The sequence below is a fragment of the Globicephala melas genome, chromosome 8 (assembly GCF_963455315.2).
Source record: "Globicephala melas chromosome 8, mGloMel1.2, whole genome shotgun sequence".
Taxonomy (NCBI): domain Eukaryota; kingdom Metazoa; phylum Chordata; class Mammalia; order Artiodactyla; family Delphinidae; genus Globicephala; species Globicephala melas.
The window spans coordinates 5,006,659-5,025,104 of NC_083321.1; the positions used below are offsets into that span (position 1 = coordinate 5,006,659).

The 18,446-nt window shown below is 41.7% G+C and overlaps 1 protein-coding gene across 5 annotated transcripts in view; it reads left to right on the forward strand.

Annotated features, from left to right (window-relative positions):
* Positions 1-18,446, forward strand: part of KMT5B (lysine methyltransferase 5B) — a 53,445-nt gene that overhangs the window by 28,461 nt on the left and 6,538 nt on the right. For 2 of the 5 annotated variants that reach the window (XM_030833306.3, XM_060302841.1), the window contains exons 4-10: positions 388-456; positions 4,775-4,940; positions 5,305-5,414; positions 7,314-7,480; positions 7,756-7,775; positions 7,857-7,993; positions 13,560-13,756. In XM_030833306.3, the coding sequence (XP_030689166.1) occupies positions 388-456; positions 4,775-4,940; positions 5,305-5,414; positions 7,314-7,480; positions 7,756-7,775; positions 7,857-7,993; positions 13,560-13,756 (866 nt within the window). Of the gene's footprint in view, positions 1-387; positions 457-4,774; positions 4,941-5,304; positions 5,415-7,313; positions 7,481-7,755; positions 7,776-7,856; positions 7,994-13,559; positions 13,757-14,801; positions 15,022-18,446 lie in introns of those variants that run through there. The other 3 variants (XM_060302844.2, XM_070046080.1, XM_070046079.1) reach the window with 3 other exon arrangements.

The following is an 18,446-nucleotide window of genomic DNA, read 5'->3' on the forward strand; positions in this document are numbered from 1 at the left end:
CTCATCCTTCCACTACTGTAACCATCTAATTTTTATTTTCCTTATTTATATATTTGATTATTCGTATCCACTGTTGAATATGAATTTATAAATCACTTTAAATGCCTCTTGAATATCAAGTGCTTGACTGGAAAGCATAAAGAAACTTTTCGACCTTCTAACTTAATATAATCAAGGGTAAAATGATGTTATGTGGGAAGGAAAGCGTTTTAGCTTCCTGGACTTTGTTATCATGCTAGGCCGACCCGTGGCTTCATAAAGTTCTTGAATATCACAGCGTTTTAGGGATTTCTGCTACAACCAATATTGTAAGTCTGTTTAGAAATTACAAGTACAAATTATACAAATAGTTTTTTATTGTTGTTGTTTGTTTTTGCATTTATATAGCGCCTTTCCTTCGAGGAGCTCAAGGCATTTTTCAAAATCTGACAGTTTTTCTCACAACAACCCTGTGAGGTAGGTAGAGAGCATTACAAACAGTAATAAGATACAAACTAACCTGTTTCAGCCTTTATAAATGTTCTTTTATGTTAAGTAATTGGAGGTGTCAGCATAAACACGATTTTTAGAACATTTTGCAAACCTCTTAAAATGGTCTTAGTAATAGCTGTATTTAAAAAACCACTTGTACTCCATAACAGGGTAATTTTAAGAGAAATCATCCAAAAATCAGGAGTCACTCCATGGGATTAGCTGAGCACTGATTGCAGGACTCAGCCAGGTATGTTTCTGGTTGCTGTTTATTTTCAGGTCAAGAAGGAATGAAGAGCTGTGGTCCTAGCATGACTCCTCCACTCGGCATCTACGAACTCAGTTCGCAGTTAATCTTTCTTCAAGGGGGAAATGTGTTCACGATGTTGACTCATGGTTTTATTTTATATCTTAAATATTTGAGCATTTTTCTCTCTCTTCCTCCCTCCTTCCCTTGCCCCCTTTTTTCTGTCCCCCTCCTCTTTCCCCTCCCTCCAGTAGCTCTTGGTTGTACATGCTAATGGAAGGGCACGGTAGTGCAGCTAATACAAATCTGCAGCTTTTCTTCATTGCCACAGTGGTCTCTTGGGTTTGGAAAGAGAAAAACCAAATAGCAAGGAAACCTGGGAAGTCAGTCTCTGGAAAGAGTGGGGAACAGGTGTGTGGGAGTGTGAATTCATATGTTTTTTTCTGCCCCTTTTAGTAGTAAACAATTGTAAATGACATATTTTTAAATTTCTTATACCAGCCATTGATCAGAGAGGTGTGGAAAGAGAAAAATAAATGTTTGGTTTATTTAAAGTTGCAAATGTTAAATATTAAGAGGGAAGAGGGACACGTTGATGTGGAAATGCCGAATACCCGTTTCTCTTGCCTCCCCTGCCATCCCAGCCCACCCACCCCCAAATAGTCGATTTGTTTCCACCCCTTTCATGGTGCTGTCAGGGTACCAGTCAGCGCTGTCTCTGGCCGAGCTCAGTGCTGGCTCGCAGCGGTGAATACAAGTCAGACCATGTTCTCATGACAGAACGACACAAGAGGGCTCTCGTGGTTCAGATAAGAGTGGGGCCGAGAAAGGCCTGGGTAACAGTCCCAGTCCTTCCAGCAGTTAGCCCTCATTGGGCCTTATTTTCCTCATTTATGGAACAAGAGATAATTTTTAGATAATCTAAATTTTCTCCTAGCTTTAGAAGTCATGGCGTAAGAATAGCTTTGTGCAATTCGTACGGGAGATTTAGAGTGATTGTGGTTAAGGAGAGGACAGAGCGTGTTTTTCTATTCAGTAATAGAAAATTAATTTTTTCTAAGGTCCTCAGTGCCTTTTGCTCTGGCCCTAATAGTTGTAACAATCTTATGTTATTAAATAATTTTTATTTCCCCGCAGTTTTTGTTACAATGGGATTTGACTGGAACTGTCAGCCAGGTGATTTTGATGTTCTTCTATAGGGTTATCGAAAACAACTGTCTCTTCCCCTTCCCATCTGCACCCAGAACCATTTTCTTCCTCCTTTGCCTCACTATCATTTCACGCCTATAGCAGCCAACTGTGACAGTAAGTTTTGACAGTAAATTACATTTTAAGTAAAGTAGAGGTTCTTGCTTAGTGGGCAACAAGGGACAGTTTTGGGGGTTTGTGTTTGAGGCAGTAGAAGGCAGGAAAGCAGAAATAAAAGTCACAGGATATGTGGAAGGCAGAATATTATTAACTCAGGAGTTGATTATTTTGTGTTGGTTTTAGCATATAAATTGTTTGGCATCATGAACAAAGAGTAAACAAAAGGATAGCTGAAAGGTATTTGTAGACAGGGAGGAAGTTTCAGGGAGCGGAGAGCACATGTAAAACCTGTCAGGAATAGCCAGTGTCCATTCCAGGTCTGTAACTTACTTTCTGCCATGTTCTTAAGATCTTCAGGTGAACTTAGTCCTGACTCTTGCTCTCTAATGTGTCGAGCCATGCATTTACTTTACAATTGGCACCGTTGGTCAGTCCCACGTTGAACATGTAAAGATTGCTTGGCTCCTGTCGTTTGCAGCCCCGTCCATCACTTAACATCATGGATTATTCATCGTATTTGCTCAAAGTGAACTACTTCTTTTCTGTTTACTGTGTAAAACTCCGGTTATCTGTTTCCCATCACTTTGTATTGCCTGGAGTGGTGTGCCTTAGCTAACAGCTGCTTGGTGGTCTTATCTGTCCTTCATTTGCAAATAACCCCGTGGTGTAGGGTTGCAGCCAGAAGGATTTAGACTGGGTTTCTTAGAGAAACCCAATCTTGACGAAATCACTTAATGATGGCTGCAAGTAAGTAGTTTAATATTATAACTGTATGGAAGTTTGGATACTTTCACAGTTCTGCAAATCTTTATGTTAGTGGTTCTCTGATACCATAGTCTGACAGCCTAATTAAAGACATTTGGAATTGTCTAAAGGACTTCCACTTGTCTGTCTGTGAGGGCTGGTGTGCTAACTGATTGAAATGGGAAATAAAACAGGGCATTGTCCATTTCCTCATATGATGTCTCTAGAACTCCTTCAGATTGTTCTACTTAGTAGTTTTAAGAGCTTACTGAAACTGGAGTCTGCAGCTAGTAAGTTCCTAGAGGTGTCAGCATGCTCTCACTGCTGAAGGCCTCTAGAGATCCTGCCTAGTAACTTGTGTTACTGTCCTGTTCCTCATGTCTCCCCTCTTCCTCGTTTTAGAACTCTCCTTTACTGTTACTCGCCAGCTGACTCCCTCAGCTCCTGTCATCTCTGAATCAAGCCTTAAGATCCTCTGCTTAGAATTTCTCTCACTTTGTTTTCCTTCTTTTGATTTTCCTTCCTGCCTATAGTAATATTCTGCTTTTTCTTTAGAAATCTAAATTCACCACTTTCCTCATTGCCCATATCAAAGTCAACTCCAAACCACCCCCTTCCCAAACAAACCTCACACCTTAGTTATAATTTCCATACTTCAAAGTGCTGCAGCAGTGTTGTTTGTACCACATGAACATGCACTTGCATATTGATGCCTTGCTTATCTGTTTGATGCATGCATATGGCTTTCGGTCCCAGCAAAATTTTACCTTCGAGAACAGTAGCCATGTCTTCTAGCTTACATTTTCCACCATAGCACATGTGTACACAGCACCTAATAAATAAGCCTTGGTGAAATATTGTGGCTTAAAATCTTGCTGAAATGTGATGAATACATTTGTGATAGCTTATTTGGAAAACAAAATACTGCTTGAATGCTTCCTTCGCTGGAGTCTATGCTAGCTGTTATCTCAGTTTAGAATTCTCAGGTGTCTGCGATGTGCAGTTTTAGATGCTAGAGCAAGATTCATAGTTCAAATAGTTTTTCTCCTGAGACACTAATATTTTTTTCTTAATGTGTTTTATTTGAAGAACAGTCTGTAATTCCTTGTTTTGTTGGATGTTAATTTTAAAAAAACCTAACCTTATTTTGGAAAGTAGACCAAATGAAATCGACATGAGAAGAAATTTTGGAATTAAGATCCAAGTACCTTTAATCATATTACATGTTTTATTGAGAACATAGCTTTAAAATGAGTACAACTTAAGTTTTACTTGGGCCATGATTGTATCATGTGTTAATATGTGCATAGCCATGTGATATTCTGTAGTCATTATAGCTGATTTTACATGGAAGCCTTCTAAAATTCTACCCCAACAGTTTTTCCTTCCATCACCACCACAACAGTATCACCGCTAGAGTTGTACTTTTGCACACTTTTTGTTCTCTGAACGCAGTTATCAAAGATTAATTTGACATGGATGTTGGAACATCAAGGTGTGTTTCAAGACCTGTTGGGATGCTTAGTTTGGGGTTTTTCTAACTATGTACATAGAGGATGTTTTTGTTTATGGCATGATTTTGTTTGCTTCATCCTTCTTCTGAAGCTTATTGCCTTGCACTCTTCTGGCTTGATTCTGCATGTTTTAAAAAATTCTTGTCATTCTAACTCAATTAGATGAGCTCTATTCTAGATCTATTGTTTTGTACCTCCCAAAGTAGATGACTAGTTATAAAAGCCTGAATCAGACAGCTTTCATTTGAATCACCTGGTCACCTCTCAGTTAATGAGCTAACTGAAATAAAAATATTAAAGTATAGTTTGAAGAAAGAGAAATTATATCTCCTGGTGATCAATATTACTTTAGTAATAATCATCCAGATTACTTATTATGACTCTTCTGCTAGGTCTGGCTGTTTTTAGGTTACTTTTTTCTCAAGATCTCTTAAGCAGTGGCCCAAGGATGATGGAAGATAACTGAAGTTATTGTTCTGATTTCTTTCAGATTTCGGCCTATTAAAGGAAGACAAGAAGAACTAAAGGAAGTAATTGAACGTTTCAAGAAAGATGAGCACTTGGAGAAAGCCTTCAAATGTCTGACCTCAGGAGAGTGGGCGCGGCACTATTTTCTCAACAAGAGCAAAATGCAGGAGAGATTGTTCAAGGAGCACGTGAGCTCATTAACCAAATTAGTACTGTTTATCTGTTTGCATGAGCCTAAATTGTAGGGAACACTGAAATTTTAAATCAGATTTTCATAGAACTAATCAATATGAAGACCTAATAACACATCAGATAACTTGTGTGACTCTCCATAGAGAAAACTCTGTCATCCAGAAGGGAAACTTACTGTGAGCTTTTAGAGTAACATAGCCAAGTCACCAGGTACACAAGTATGGGACATTTTAAAATAACAATTTGTTACTTAATCTTAAATTTTTTCATTGTTGGTGGTGGTTTGCTTTTATAATTCTGAGGAAGTCTAGCAAGATAAATAATGTAAAGTAGGTATCACTTTTTTTTTTCCTGTTTTAGGTATTTATTTACTTGCGAATGTTTGCAACCGACAGTGGATTTGAAATATTGCCTTGTAATAGATATTCATCGGAACAAAATGGAGCCAAAATTGTTGCAACAAAAGAGTGGTAACTATTATACTAGTATAAACCCGTAAAGTAATTTTGTTTACAGTTCTCTCTTAAATTACTGTTCATGTGCTAAGAAAGTTGTAGGAAGGAATAAGGCCAGAGCTTACCCTAAAGGAGCCAATGCAGTGCCAGTGCCTCAGCCCAGTGACTGGGGTCGGGACAGTGAAATTAGAAGTCTGAGTTGGGGACTTCCCTGGAGGTCCAGTGGTTAAGACTTCGCCTTCCAATGCAGGGGTGCGTGTTCGATCCCTGGTTTGGGGGCTAAGATCCCACCTGCCTCAGGGCCAAAAAACCAAACATAAAACAGAAGCAGTATTGCAACAAATTCAATAAAGACTTAAAAAAATTTTTTTTATTAAAAAAAACAAGAAGAAGAAGTCTGAGTTGAACCAGATCTCCCTCTAAGCCAGAATGCTTTGTGTTTTCCTTTCATTGAGTCTGGATGCCTGCTCAAGGACTACTGAGAGGTTAGGGACGCTGGGGTTGAATAACCTGGCATCCGGAGTCAGTTTTTTACTGGCCTATAAGAAAGGTTACGTAGGAATTTCGTGCGTAGAAGCTTCCTAGCACAATGCCTGCTTCAAAATATATATATGTGTGCCAGCTTAAATAAAAGTAGTAAAGTTGAGCCCAGCTAGGAGGGATAAAAGTCATACGTGAAAGAGAGAATATGTAATTATATCTTTCCTCTAATGCCTATTCCCTGCCTTATCTCCCAGAAGAAATATGTAACCCCTCTCTTACACCACCCCCAGTATTTTTTTTTTTTTTTTTTTTTTTTTTTTTGCGGTACGCGGGCCTCTCACTGTTGTGGCCTCTCCCGTTACGGAGCACAGGCTCCGGATGTATAGGCTCAGCGGCCATGGCTCACAGGCCCAGCCGCTCCGCGGCATGTGGGATCTTCCCGGACTGGGGCACGAGCCCGCGTCCCCTGCATCGGCAGGCGGACTCTCAACCACTGCACCACCAGGGAAGCCCACCCCCAGTATTTTTTATAGCAAAAATTTTCGGGTCAGGTACCTGAAATTGGAATGGGAAAGAGCCTTCCTCCTGGGCTTCTTGCTTGGGTGTGTGTATGTGAGTGAGTGTATCTGTTTGCTGTGGGACGGAATCCAGCCTGCTCATCGGCTCCCATGGCTCCGTGTTGCACATGGCTGTGGAGGTTTGAGGTCTTGGGTTCTAGAGCTGCATCATCCAGTACCATGGCCACCAGCCATGGGTGGCTGTTGAAACCTTGAAATGTGGCTAGTCTGAATTGAGAAGTGCTACAAATTGTGATATACATGTGAGATTTTATATTAAATTGTAAATATTTTTCATTAATATTTCATACTGATTACCTGCTGAAATAGTATTTGGGTTATATTGGGTTAAAATATGTTACTGAAAGTACGTTCACCTGTTTTTCCTTCCTTAATGTGGCTGCTAGAACACTGACGAGTGCCTGTTGGCTTGCATGACATTTGCTGTTGCTGCTCTGCAGGGCGGCGTCCCAGTTCTGGGCTCTCCCGACCCTCCTGCTGCTTGTTGTCTCTGTCTCCTTCTCCAGTGTCAGCAAGTTGAATGCAGTGCGGCGGGTCTTTGAGTCCTTTCTGCCTGCAAAGCACTATGCTGGGTCCGGTAGGAGATTCGGAGGTGTAGGTAGCACGATTCCTAGTGGACTTTCTAGTCTCTGGTAGGGTTAAGGCAGCTAGCTGCACAAGTAACTGTTCACAAGGCTGTGGGGCTTCCAGGGAAAAGGAGATGACATCCAGGTGGGGATCCAAGTGAATCAGCTAAAACATGCACAGCTAAGTCTTCTCGATTCCTGGTATTTGTTGGACAGGCTTATTTTATTGAAAGAAGCCTTACGATTTATAATTACTAGTAATTTTTAACATCACATATTTTAAATAGGAAACGAAATGACAAAATAGAATTACTGGTGGGTTGTATTGCCGAACTTTCAGAAATTGAGGAGAACATGCTACTTAGACATGGAGAAAACGACTTCAGTGTCATGTATTCCACAAGGAAAAACTGTGCTCAGCTCTGGCTTGGTCCTGCTGCGTTTATAAACCATGGTAAGCTCTGTTTCTAAGATGTTAGCTCTAGTGTTGGGTCGCACTTCTAAAACTTAGAATGACCTTATCTTCCTTTAAAGGAGGGTTGGAAATAGAAATTTCTTCTTTTTGCATAAACCTATTAAAATAAATATTCCTGTAGTTTAACTTAAGACCTGAAACTTCTATCAAAAGTTGGTAAAATTATGTGGAAAGCTTATTTCAGATTTCTGTAATTGTTCGTGTTTCAGATCTTATCTACAGTTAATTGACTTTATCTTTTGGACATTTTTCAGATTGCAGACCTAACTGTAAGGTAAGCATAAAAAATATTTTATCTCAAGTATTTTGTGTTTGCTTCAGGTATGAGTTTCTTAATGAGTTGATTTTATTTCAGTTTGTGTCAACTGGTCGAGATACAGCATGTGTGAAGGCTCTAAGAGATATTGAACCTGGAGAAGAAATTTCTTGTTATTATGGAGATGGGTTTTTTGGAGAAAATAATGAGTTCTGCGAGTGTTACACTTGTGAAAGGTAAAGTATTAAGTAAGATATTCGGCTCTTGCATTCTTTTAACCACCTGATGATTATGAGCATGAACTCGTGTTATCTTCTCATCCTTTAAATGATAAGGGATAGTCTTTTATGTTCTACAGCATTGCACGCAGTACAGCATGCATAAGCAAAACCGAAGAGTACAGAACTATTTAGGGGCCCCAGCACCTGGCCCTTTAAAATGTTAAAATCATTACCAGCAGTTATCATTATGAGTTAATCAGAATGCAAATATGCTTAAAGAGAGAATGGGAAATACCTTACACACACATGCACACGCCCACGCCCACGCCCACACACACACGGTGCCAGGGTGGGGTTGCTCCGAAAATGGCCAGTGAAGTTCACCACTGCTAATCATGTAAAAACCCCGAGGTTGTCTTGGGTACTGCCAAGCTGTGTCTTCTGGAATTGTTATGTTTGGATGCACGTGCTCTTAATAATTTCTAAGTTCCGTTACTTGGTGAAGAACTTCCTTTTGGGACCCATCAAGATTCTGGAGTCCTTGTGGAAATCCCCCAAATCTGACTTAGCGGGACTCCTTGTCCACACGGCTCGTCTCCTCGTGGCGATTCTGCGTGTCTGAGCTCAGAGGCAGCTTCACGAGCTTGTCCGGGCCGGTGCTGCAGGAAGGCCCCCATGCTGGCATCGGCCACACAGGGAGCACACCTGGATTTGGTTTTTTGGTTATTGTTTTTATTTTTTTAATTGAAGTATAGTTGATTTACAAGATCATGTTAGTTTCAGGTGTACAGCGCAGCGATTCGAGTATACGTGTATATACGTAAATATTCTTCTTCAGATGAGCACACCTGGATTTGTTGAGCCCATTTTACGTGCTGTACTGGGTGCTTTACTCACCCTGACTCATTCAGTCCTCACAGCTGTCCTGGGAGAGAGCTGGTGGTGTGGCCACACTGCAGGTGCAGAAGTCCAAGTCAGCCTGACCTCAGAGCCTTTTACACATGGAAGCAAAGATAGGCGGTGGTACTACTTCTCCGCCAGCCATCCGGCCTCGGGAGAAATGCTGATTCCCCAGAGCCCACGTTTCCCTTCTTTCAGGGAAGCCAGCGGTTTCCCCTGTGTCGTGAGAGAGCAGAGGCATGGGGTCGTGGTACAACCCCAGGTGTTTCTCTCCCGGCTCTGGGATCTTTGCCACGAAGGGAGGGCAGAAAACCTATTCCTGATGCTGCTGAATTTTTGCCCCTTTTGCAGGGAGGGAGTGGGAATGCAGGGGGATAAAATTTATCTTTTTCTAAATTAAAAAAATGGTTCAAACATTGGTTAAATCTTAGACCAGTCCACAAAAAGACCCTTTAATCCATGAAGTAGTTTAATTACAGTTGAATAATGCTTTAAAACCATTTTAGAGATAACATAGTATAACAGTGATGTGCATGAGATCTGGCGTCAGACTCCCTGAGTTGGAATCCTGTGACTCTGCATTTCATTAGCTGTGTGATCTTGGGCAACTTAGCTGCTTTTGTGCCTTAATTACCCCATCTATAAAATGGGGATAACATTAGAAACTATCTCATAGGGTTGCTGTGAGGATTTAATTTATCTCACGAAAAGTATGTAAAACAGCACACAGTTAATATTCAGATGTTAGCTGTAAACTTATTTTGTGGTTTCTGGTTATTCTCCCATTAGAATGCAAGTTCCAGGAAGGCAGAGATTTTTATCTTTTTCATTTACTGCTGTACTCCCAGCGTCCAGAACAGTACCTGACATATAGTAGGTGCTTGATAAATATTTGGTGAATGAATGAATGGAGTAAGTAATACGCTAAATATGCTTTTGGAGGCGGTCCTGAAAGATGTAACCACATACACAGGATTCCAGACCACCCCTGAAACAGCTCTTCGCCTAGTTTAGAACCCCATGTGTCATCATGTCCCTCGGGCAGATTAGTTCTCTTCCAGGAGACTGTTTCTCACTGGTCAGAAGGGCTGTCCTGCCTGCTCCACGGGGTTAGTGTGAGGAATAAACAGAAACGTGCAAATCCTTTTTAAATGGAAAGGCCTCATACGGAGCAGTAGGCTCAGCTATTGTCAGGCTATTTGGGAAGTTTGATTTAAAGGTTGGCTGGGAATATTCTTGAAATTCTCAGGAACACCAGATTGTTTCTGCCTTTCCAGAAATTAGGCGAGAGGATGAGACCAAAGGAACTCATTCAATTATTCATCATATGGTAACTGAATAGTTAGTTACTTTATGTTAGGCCTCATGCAGGCAGGGTAAACAAGACTAGCACAGTGCCAGCTGTGAGGGCAGTGCCATGAAAGGGACACACGCACAGTGTGCTAGTTGCTGAAGGGTGAAAAGAAGGAAGGAGAGGGGACAGAGGGTTTACAGAGGTGCTGACATCGTGGGTACAGTGTCCAGGATACATTTGATGTGCGCTTCTGGGAAATAACCATCCTAACAAAATAGTAATTGTAATACTTTCATAAGTAAGTACTGCAAATTTCACTCTAGAAAATTTGAGAAATGAAATCTAGTGAGGGACCGAAGAATATGAAGGACCAAATTGTTTTAAAGCTTATATGAAAGTATGTCTGATGATAGCTAAGAAAAAATTAGATTCTAAAGTATAGTTAGGGGCAGTTGGCCTTATTAAAAATTTACTATGAAACAGTTGTGATCAAAACTTGATGACACTGGCCGATATGGACAAATAAGAGGACATGAACAGACTCCTGAAATAGAGCCGAGTGTGTATGAAGTCTTAATACCACGTATGGGGAAATGATGATTTCTTTAATAAATAATAGTGACATAATTCATTGTGCGCCTGGAAGAAAACCAAGCTCAACATCTCACACCATATACAAGATAAATTCAGATGGATTAAAATTTTTAATTTAAAAATATAATGTAAGATGATTAGGAAAAAAATTAGAACGTATACGTCTACCCTTGGGGTAGTGGAAATCTTCTGAAAGAAGTTAAGACAAGAAATGGTGAATATGAAAATTTTTGAATAGCTAAAAGCAAAAGTCAGATTAATGACAAACTGAAGGGGGAAAAAAGTACATACACGGCAGAGTTAATATCCCAAGGACAAAAAGCTCTTATAAGCTCATTAAAAAAAAAGACAGACTTCCACTAGAGAAAAGAGGTAAGGAAGGTGCTACACAGAAAATGATGGCCATAAACAAGGAAAACAATAGCTAGGTATCCGTTTTCACTATCAAATTGGCAAAATGTAGAAGCGTACTCTGTGCTGCTGGTGAGGATGTGGGGAAACAGGCACTTACGCAATGTCACTAGGGCTGTAAATTGCTATAACCTTTTGGGAAAGTAATCTGGCAATATTTGTTCAAAATAATCACACCCTTTTGTCTGGCAGTCAGTTCCATATGGAAGAATCTATGCTATGGAAGTAGGAGCATTAGTTAGTAAGGATTTGGTTTCAAAGCAGGGGAGCAGCAGCATTCATGGTGGCAAGCAGAAACCACAAACCTGCAAGTTTCAGTAATCACCAGTAGTGCTTGAACAGATTATGGAATGTTTAGTCTGTGTAAAAGGTACAAGTTTCAAAACAGTTCAGATTTGCTTGTGCATGATGTAATAAGAAAGCTGGGGGAAAAAAAAGAAAGAAAGCTGGTTGCTGAGTAAGATGTATGGTATTATCCTCTTTGGGTTTTGTTTGCTTAGGAAGAAACAACAATGTGAATAGGTGTGTAGCTCATGGCAAAGGAGCAGGAGATGAGGTGCTGGCAGGTGGTTAGCACTGGCGCCAGGGCGGGGTCGGGGGGCTCTGGGGATGGAGGCTGGCTGGGGAGCACTACTGACTTCTGCTTTATGGAGACGGAGCCTAAGATTGTCTCACCTGTTGCAGCAAACACAAGCATGTGTTACTGTCATAAGTTAAAAAGAAGTAAAGGAAGTAGAGAAACAGATGAATGGGGGAGTTTTACTTAAAAAAAATAAATTTTCAGATAATTCCACCATGATCATTTATTTTGTATTAAAGTATGGCCCATCTTTCCAGAAATATTACAGGTTATGGTAAAAAGGCACAATATCTGAACAAAATTTATTAATTCCTTAATCCACCTGAAATGAAACAGCCTTTAGGATTTACGCATTTACTTTCTGAATATACTTTATGGTGGAGTGGAGTGTAATTGTTGGCCTGCCGTGGTGAAGGTTACCTAGAGGTTTTTACAGTGATTTCTAATGCACCATTTGAAAAAAGAATTGAGGCAGTCCCACAATATGTTTGTCATTTTTACAAAAGCATTAATAAAAGTAGAATTCCAGATCCATTCTAGGAAGGCGAAGAAGGCAAGAATGCTCACCTTAGTCGCCAAACATAGTCTCTGCATTCAGACTAGCTTTGTGCTCCTCCCTAGCATTAAGAGGTTTAAGAGGGAGGGAGAGAAAATAAAATTTTTGTTCTCCCTTAGCAAAAGGTGAAATACTCAGATTCCTTGGAGGAGAAAAGTTATTTTCTCCTCATCTAAATCCTGAAGGAAATAAATCACATGGGATCTTTTGGAGGGCAGTATTGCTTCATAATGGGAAGTGCTCACAATTTTGCCTCAAGTTCAGAAGCTGTTATTATATGGCTTTTCTTTAACAAGCTAAGGCCAGTGACAGGCAAGTCAGTGAAGGCAATTTTGGCCGAAGAGATTTATCATTTTTTAAATGCAATATGTAGTGCTTAATTTTTTTAACCTCATTAATTTATATTTTATTTATTCTTTTGAGCAGAGCAAGTAGAAATTTACCTTTATAACACTGAATAAAGCACAGATTTGCAAAGCTAGGTTCATTAAGGAAGTTTAGGAGGACTTCTTATTAAGCACTCACTTCATTAGAATTTATATAAATATAAATAATTAAAGCAGGTTACAGATCATTCTTAGCCAGTGGTAAAAGCAAGTCTTTTAATGTCTTTTATTTAGTAACATTTTGTTAATTATGTTCATTCAGTAACTTTAAAGGAGGAATTTAACAGTTTTCATTATTCTAGAAGTGAGATTTTCACTAAGATAGCCTAGCCTTCTTATTCAGAATTTCAGTTAGTATTTGTTTGTATCTAACATTAGCTTCTAAGCAATGATTTAATTTATGGAAATTCGCTGGTTCCTCTTTTAATTCTGTAATTCTCAATATTCAGTAATGTAGTGTTAAATTATGCAGAACAAAGCTGGGATATAATTAACAGGTGGGTTATTTCAGTTACAGTTTAGACCTAATTATTGTACCAGTCGGTTTTGAAATTGAAATTTTATTTATTTATTTTTACCTACACTTGAAATTCTACAGGGTCCAACCAATAGCTTCTCATGGGCAATTAACAATTGATTGACAGTAATCATAAATTGTTTTATTTTAAGTCTGGGGCTTTTTTGCATTAATTTTATGTATGTGTGTATTTTGAGAGTCCTAGGCTTAGTGGCTTTCCAGTGGTGATTAGGGCCTCATCAGTTCATCACACTTGCTGATCTGATGTGGCCAAGTGCGCTCAGCAACCAGGCTTACGTCAGTGAGAATGCTGTTTGTGTAACCTGTGCTGTTTCTCTTTCAGACGGGGAACTGGTGCTTTTAAATCCAGAGTGGGACTGCCTGCGCCTGCTCCTGTTATCAATAGCAAATATGGACTCAGAGAAACAGATAAACGTTTAAATAGGCTTAAAAAGTTAGGTGACAGCAGCAAAAATTCAGACAGTCAATCTGTCAGCTCTAACACTGACGCAGATACCACTCAGGAAAAAAACAATGCAAGTAAGTAAGGGAGATTTGATAAGCATATCTTTTTTTTTTTTAAGTATTTTCACATAGTTTGCTTTCTAAAGCATGCTCTAATAGTTTTGATCTTTTAAACATTGAGAGAAACTCTGGGATTCATGCACTTCACCAGCACTGCAAGGTTCTAGAAGTGATTCGAGCACAAAAGCAGTCTGTATCATGCCTCCAGATTTAATATGGTACTAAATTGTCTGCTTTTCTTGAATACTGGGTAACTGGATATTAAATTCTCCATCGTGTGTTCCAGGGTCATCATATGTTTGACAGAAAGCTTTTCAAGGTGTTAGTTTCTCTGTAATGATATTGTTAGGCCCACAAGAAGACAAAGGACGGGGTGGCGTCACACAGGCACATACGTGTTCTGCGCCTGGCCAGTCTGTTAGGATGGATGATGGACTTGGGGAATTCATAGCTTCTGGCCTCAAGGCTTCCACCCTTTTACTGCTTGCTTGCCGTTTTCAAAATGAACTGACTCAATTCACCAAACCACCAGTTACCAGACTCAGAATTGTGATAGAGGAGCAGTTTGAATGTCATTATACTGTGACGTGTTGTAATAGCCACTCGACCGAAAGTAGCAAGAGTGATGAAAAGGAGAAGGAAACAAGCTTTAAGATACCAGTTGTGTGGGGGGGCAAGACCTGATGGAAACTGGAAAAAGAGAATGAAGAATAAAGAGAAAAGAAAGAGAAGAATCCTAAGTGAGCACAGGAAAACACATCACGTTTTTGGAACCTTGAAGTCCTGGAACCATCCTGATTGCTACTGTTTTCCATCTGGGTAGCACCAGTTTTCTCTGGTTGCCACTAAAGCAGTAGGCTCCTTAGTCTGACTTGTCTCTGATAGGAATAAAGTTTAAAAGTTTTAACTTGATGGTCCCCAAAGTATGCCTGTTTTGGCACTCTAAATGTCCATACATACTTGTTAGCAGTAAGTACCGTCTGAGGTCTGATTATTTTAGGCTCTTCTCCCTGTCTTCAGATGTTTTCAGCCCAACTCTGGGTACTCCTCTCCACTACAGAAAATCCCAAAGAAAAGGGAAGATGTCTCCCGTGATGGTGACTGTCACTGCCCTGAATCCTGACTCTACCTTCTGCTGGGAGTCAGAGGCCAGGGGTAACCTCTGCCGTGGAAAAGCGATGCCGCATTCCTATTCCAGTCTTTAACGTCCAAAGTGAACAAAGAAGAGCAGTTAGTTCGTCATTCACTGTTGATTGTTGGTTTTAATAATAAACGCAGCATAATCAACATTTTGTTTTCTGAGTCTGGTTCCTTGGTGAAACTGGCGACTTGTGAGGCCCATTTTATGAATGTCTGCATAAGAACACTTAGGAGTGTGCTGCCAGCCACACGTGGAGATGGCCACGGCACTGTCCACGTGGCTCTGTGACGTTCGTGCGGGTGCTTTGTGTTCTTACGCGTTAACCATACACTGATGTGTAGATACTGAACTCAGTACCCCACTTAGTTTAAAAAATCAAAATAGGAAAAATTTTTGGAAGGTGTTGAGTGTTCTATTATGTGACCATCTATGGGATATTTATTAATAAACCAAATACATGTTCAAAGCCTGCTAGTTGTTAAAAAGAGAAAGAAAAGTGTATGAGACTTGGGCCCCTCCCTTGGGGAGTTTATGCCTTAGCTCCAGGATGGGACCAGTACACAGTAACTATGCAGAGCAGGCTGCAAATGCCACTTGCTAAAGGCTAGAGGGAACAGGTGATCCCTCTGAGCTGTAGTCTCAGCATTACAGAACGGAAATAGAGCCCTTCACCGTGACTGCTTGTATCAGGGTGCTTACTTTAGTCAGGTTACTTTTCTGCACAGTGATTGTCTGGAGTAATTCAAGGGTTGGCATAAGTAGCTTTGAGGGTCATTGTGACAGTTGCTAGACGTGGCTCGGGGCTCTGAAGGAGTTCGAGGTTTACTCCAGCGGTCTCTGAGAACATTGTGCACTAAGTATGTTCATAGCAGTGTTTTCTCGGGCTCTTACATGTGTTCTTTTAGGCTGTATTTCTTTTGCTGTTTGTGTCTTGACCAAACCCTTCTACCTGTTTGAAAGAAAAGACTTTGACACTGCAGTGGAGGCAAGGCCAGAGGTGCCCAAGCCTTTCTCCCAAGGGGCGTGGGCATACATCTTGTGTATAGATTCCGAGTACCCATCTTATCCTGCAGTTTGGTTAGAATTAAGCAGCTGACAACTATAGAGGAACTGCTTTCTCTGAACAGCGTGTTTGTTCTTTTTAAAGAAACGTTTCTGCCTAGTTGGAAGAAAAAATTCTTTCTTCCTTCCATGCAGGTCCTTTTTTGGAAGGTGTCTCAAGAACGACAACTTGACTGTTTGCTTTAGCATCCAGAGAGGAGACGAGAAATCCCTTCTCACAGGTTCAGTCCACAGACCTGATTATAATGCCATCACTAGAAGAGTCGGGTTTCTTAGGCCTCTTGTGCCTCAGTGGCTAGGCCACCCCCATAGTGCTGCGTCCTGGATGTGAGCCACTGAAAATGCCACGAGTTGGTGCAAGTCCCAGAGGACTCCCACCAGTGGAATAAGTTCACTCAGCTGGACTGAGGAGCGCCTGCCCTGGAGACAGTGGGCTGGGCCACCACCTGTCACTCTCTCGCCTGCCGCAGACATCACTGGTTGGTCTGAACACTTTTCTGCTGAGCCTGCAGGCTGCTTCAGAATCCTTTCCAGCACCTTTTTCCAGCCGTTCATTCCTGTGTTGGTTGCATGAGGTGGAGCCTGCTTCTTGTGCCTGACAGACTCCTTGAACTGAAGTCTTTAAAATCCTGTTGAGGGTTTTTGGGTCCTCGTGTTGGGAACATGCCAGGCTGTATGTGGCCCTCGTGTTCCCTTGGCTCCACCGTGTGTGTTTCTGGGGCTTGTCCCGCGCAGGGCACGGGTGCAGCCCGAGCGTTCTGGAAGCTTTGATGTCGTTTTGCTGCTCTTGTGTCTGGCTGTCATTCTCGATGCCCACACAGAGCTGCCTTATGATTTTGAGGACACCCTGAGGGAACCGCGGTAGCCATACCACGGGTCCTTTCCCAGGAGTTGGGACTGGCCCCGTAATAGCTCTGTGGTGTCCCTTAGAGGCCGTGTGACGGTGTGGTGAAAAGCTTGAGATCTGGGGCCACAGGCCTCAGCGCAAGTCCCATCTCTGCCGCTGACCGGATGGACGCTCTCAGGCACGCTAGCCCACCTGAACTTGGTTTTCATTTAGTGTCATAGCTCTTACTTCAGAGAATGCTTATTATGATTGAGATCATACTAATTTGCCCATTTGGCACTGTACCTAGTATATACTAATTGCTAAGAATGTGTATCTTCCCGTGAAATTACTGTCTAGGTTTATGCATTTGGGATTTGTCCCAGCCGTGAGGGAAGAGAGCCACACGTGGTGTGTTAGTGCCAAAGCCAGGGGAGCCGTGGCCGTGCCTTCCCTCCACTGTGTCAGGATCCTCAGTCTCTTGATAGACTTTTCTTAGTTTGCCATTGTGACCACCATCTCTCCCTCAGCCTGCTGTTGCTGGCGCTCACCCCCCATCCCCCCGCGATAGTGTAGCAGCACCTTCGTGGCGCCGTGAAGAGCCCTGGGTGCTTAGTCACGTTGCCCACATTTCTCTTACCCAGCCGGACTGTGCCTTTTGTGCCCTTTGACTTGAGCACACCTTTTAGCTGGGCTTTTGTTGAGATAACGCTTTTCAAACAAGATGAGAATACACTGATAAATACATAAATACGGAAGTGAAGTCTCTCTATTGAAATAACACGTAGCATCAAATTCAGTCTCTCTTGTGCTCTTTAAAACACACACTGAAGTGCTTTGTCAGTGGTTCACTGCAGTCAGCTAACAATGAACCTCTCGGAAGGAGGGGTGGAAGGGCGAGAGCCCAGATTCAAAATCACCGTAAGTGAGATTCATCCAGTGATTGAAAAATCAGTGCCCAAGTGAGGAGAATCTCAGGTGCCATGAAGAGTCACAGGAAGGGTAACCTGTCATGTGTAGAGTCATGAAAGGCTTCCTGAGAGAAGTGTTTGCTGAGCTGAGTCTCAAAAGGGGAGGAGAAGTTGGCCAAGTGAAACGTGCTCCAAGCAGAGGGAACGTCACAAATGAACGTGTGGGCACGAGTGTAGGATTTGCATCAGTAAAGTTCATCAAGGCTGGAGTAGAAGGTGGGAAGGAGGGATATGAGCATAATTTAAAATTTTGGACTTTATTCTGAGGTATTAGGTTATTGGCAGGTTTAAAGCCCAGAAGTGACGTGGCATACCAGGAGAATCATCTGGGCTGCGTGGTGGGGGATGGAATGTCGGGGAAGCAGTAGGGAGGCAAGGAAAGGCGGGTGTTAGTGCCAGAGTCAAGGCAGGAAATGGTGGCATCAGGAATGGAGAGGAGGTGGTTCCAGCGGCACTGCAGGAGTGGACTCCACAGGACCAGTGGCTGGTTGGTGAGAGTTAGCAAGAGCAGGCGTCATGGATGACCTCCCCGTGTCTGCTTGGGCAGCTGGCTGGGTGTTGGTGGTATTGACCAAGATGGAGAACTTAGGCTTGGTGGTGAGTTCCCTTTGGGCATGTTGACTTGTGAGGGGCTCATGAGACAATCTTAGCGGGCGATCAAGGTCCCAGTGGACCTTCGGTGATGCGGATCTGTAATTAAGGCGA